The following is a 2,937-nucleotide window of genomic DNA, read 5'->3' on the forward strand; positions in this document are numbered from 1 at the left end:
CTGATTCAGTAAAACAAGCTTGTAAGATGACAGTCAGCTCCCAGAGCAAAGCTCGTCTCCTCCCAACCCGGCAGTGATGCTCTCCTGGGAGCTGCTCTCCTCATCCCAGCCCATTCAGGCTTGGTTCTGAAGCTTCCCTCAGGCATCACCCTGGGCTCTGGGGCGGGTTCCTGGCAGCCAGCACGCCCTGGAATGGCAGGAAAGGAAAGCCAGTGGCCCAGCACCCTGCTTCCAAGGTATTTTGCTTCAAGCAAGTCATTTGCCTTTGTCTTCCTCTGGCATTACAACTTTTCAGAGATGAGTAAAACATTGCAGGGTAATCTACCTCTGTTTACATTTCGGCTGCTGAAAACCAACTAAAAATTCTTCAGGAGCAGGGAAAGAAGGAGCTGTTAGATTTGTTTGTGCAGCACTTCAGCATTTCCAGGTTTGTTTATGCACTGAAATCTCTCCGGCGAGCATCGTGTCGGTGTGGCTGGGCAGAGCAAAGCTCACCTGACCAAAACCACAGCTGGAGCAGCTGGATCTTACACTTATTAGCCATTTAACCTCTTGAGAATGCTGTATTGTTTACCTCCTAGAGAGTTCTCTGCGTTGAATGGACTTAGAAATTAGAAAAAGGAGGAGGAATCAAAAATGGAGGAAGAAAACCCATAATTTTTATTCTAAGTATCCACAACTTTCTGATCTCTTGTTTTGTTACAGGAGCTCTCAGCTGGCCAGTAACTGGCTTTGGCTGCACTGGTTTGCTGCAGACTGGATAGTTAAAAAGAGTCTGCAGTAGAGGCTCTCCTCTATTCTCTAGCTGGATATATTTCTACCATAGCAAAATTGCCTTCTGAGAAACACAGTCATATTGTGCCTACAAAGCAGCATGGGCTGGGAGACCCAAAAGATGGGGGTTTGAAACCTGTGTACGAATTCTCATGCGTTTAGGAGCATTTGTGGATATTTTCTGCTTGCAAAGAATGTTGCCTCTGCTCCTGGAAGTGGTGGTGAAACATCAACTGCATCTTTACAAGAAGCAGTGGAGCTTTCAAAGCAATTTAAAATGGAGAGCAGGTCGTTTTCAGCGTGTTCCCTGCCTTTTCAATTGAATCTCATCATCCTCCCCTATCTGATTCACCGGATTTTTAGATTTTTTTTTAATCAAAGAGGTGCTTCCTGTGCCTGATTACTTTTAGATGCACACTGGTTGACCCACGGCTCTTCTCTGCAGAGCCTGTGATCTGCTTTTCAAAATGCAGCCAGCTTGACAAAAGCTTTGGAGCTCCTGTGCTGTGCAGCAAGCAGAATAGTCCCTCCTTCGTCCAGCTCCTCCCACGGGACAAGTGTCTGGGCTGTGAGAACTGTCCCTCTGTCTGCTGGGAAGGGGTGGCCTTGGCAGCTGGGTTGTTCGCATCTCAAAGCCCGGGGGTGGTAGAACACAGAAAGGCACAAACGCGGTGCTTTGATCTTCCCTGTAATCAGACCACATGGACTGCCAGCAGCATAATTGTTTTTTATTTCTCAGGCTCGTCTGGAGAGTGTTCCAGGACTCGACACAAGGCAGCTACAAAATCCTTGTAATTCTATCAAGCACATTAGCCTGACGATGGCAAGAGCCCTGTAGATCCTGCCACAGGCACGTAGGAACAAAACAATCCACCTTTCCCTAAAATGAGCCCACGTTTGAAGTCTTTCTCCATATAGGCAGAGCTCTTAACTCTGGATTACTCAACAAATATGTGACTAAGTAGCTAGAGAATGGTTCTGAATTATGAATGAATACTTTGTTTAAAATCCAGTAGTGCTTGCTTTGCTGCTTTTTTTTTTTTTCTTTTGCACATCAGCTTCCCTGATGCAGTTCTCTGCTTGGGCTTCACCAGAGCATCAAATGAGTTTTTGTCTTTACAGAAATCTGTGGTGTAATCTTGATAGTAACTGTGAACCCTGCTAGGGCTGGGGGTTTCCCACTGAGCAGAGGGCATCTCATGGAGGTGGACCTCATCCTCAAATAGATGTCCTGTGTTCCTAAAGCCATCTCTGTGCAGTGGTAGATGACTTCCTGTGCTGCTTAACGGTTTGTTTGGTCAGTTATTTTCATCTGCTCACAAAGGTATTTGTATAAATGTGAATTGATACTTTTCCCCACAGGCCCACTGGCATTTAACAGCCAGCACTTCTGTATTCCAGTAATAGTGTGCTAATACCATGCTAAGCATGAAAAATCATCTAAAGTTATGGCTAGCTTGAACACTGAAGTTTTAGAATGGTGCCCACACCGTGCTTTATTTAACGTGATAGCCACGGGGACTGAGGTCTGTCCTTTGTCATCACAGACATCTGTGTTTCATCATCTGGTGGTTCCTTCAGGAAAACTAGTCAAGCTCCATTTCCAGGGTAGTTGGTTTCTTCTGCTCTTTACAGCCTCTCCTAGGAACGAGCTGCTTTGTTTGGGACCTGAAGTGGTGCAATACCAGAACTGTCAGGGGTTACGATTCCTGGCCAGGTGTTCCTACTTCTGCTCTTGTGCCACCCCGCTTCCTTGATCTCCCCGTTGTATGTAAGTCTCTGTTCCCATCACTAAGGTGTCCAGTCTTGCTGTAGGAGGATGATGCTCCTCCTGATCCCCAGGGAAATGGCAGGGTAGGACGGAAAGCTGCACAAGGTGTCGGAGGATGGGTGGGAAAGGATGCAAAGGAGTTGTCCAGGAGAAGCGGTCCCACAGGGAGGGGAGAAGACACAGGAGAGGGAAGGGATCAGCTTCCCCCAGCACTCACCAAATCCTGTGCCAGGGCTGGAGGTGCCTTTGCCGAGGTCTGTGGGTCTCCAGCTCCAGGCAGGGGAATGCTCCTCTCTGGCCGTGGCCCCCGCCTTAACCGTGTTGCTTTGTTTACTCCAGATACACTTTATCCTGCTGTTCAGTCGGCAGGGGAAATTAAGGCTTCAGAAATG

The 2,937-nt window shown here is 47.5% G+C and overlaps 1 protein-coding gene across 1 annotated transcript in view; it reads left to right on the forward strand.

Annotated features, from left to right (window-relative positions):
• The first annotated feature begins 2,674 nt into the window (after positions 1–2,674).
• The window catches only part of LOC103770114 (AP-1 complex subunit sigma-3-like), a 3,818-nt gene continuing 3,555 nt past the window's right edge, over positions 2,675–2,937 (forward strand). Inside the window, exons 1-2 of the mRNA XM_008937365.1 lie at positions 2,675–2,785; positions 2,885–2,937. The exon at positions 2,885–2,937 is cut by the window's right edge and continues 138 nt beyond it. Of these exons, the coding sequence (XP_008935613.1) occupies positions 2,675–2,785; positions 2,885–2,937 (164 nt within the window). The remainder of the gene's footprint in view (positions 2,786–2,884) is intronic.

The sequence above is a fragment of the Merops nubicus genome, unplaced genomic scaffold, assembly GCF_000691845.1.
Source record: "Merops nubicus isolate BGI_N331 unplaced genomic scaffold, ASM69184v1 scaffold4563, whole genome shotgun sequence".
Lineage (NCBI taxonomy): Eukaryota > Metazoa > Chordata > Aves > Coraciiformes > Meropidae > Merops > Merops nubicus.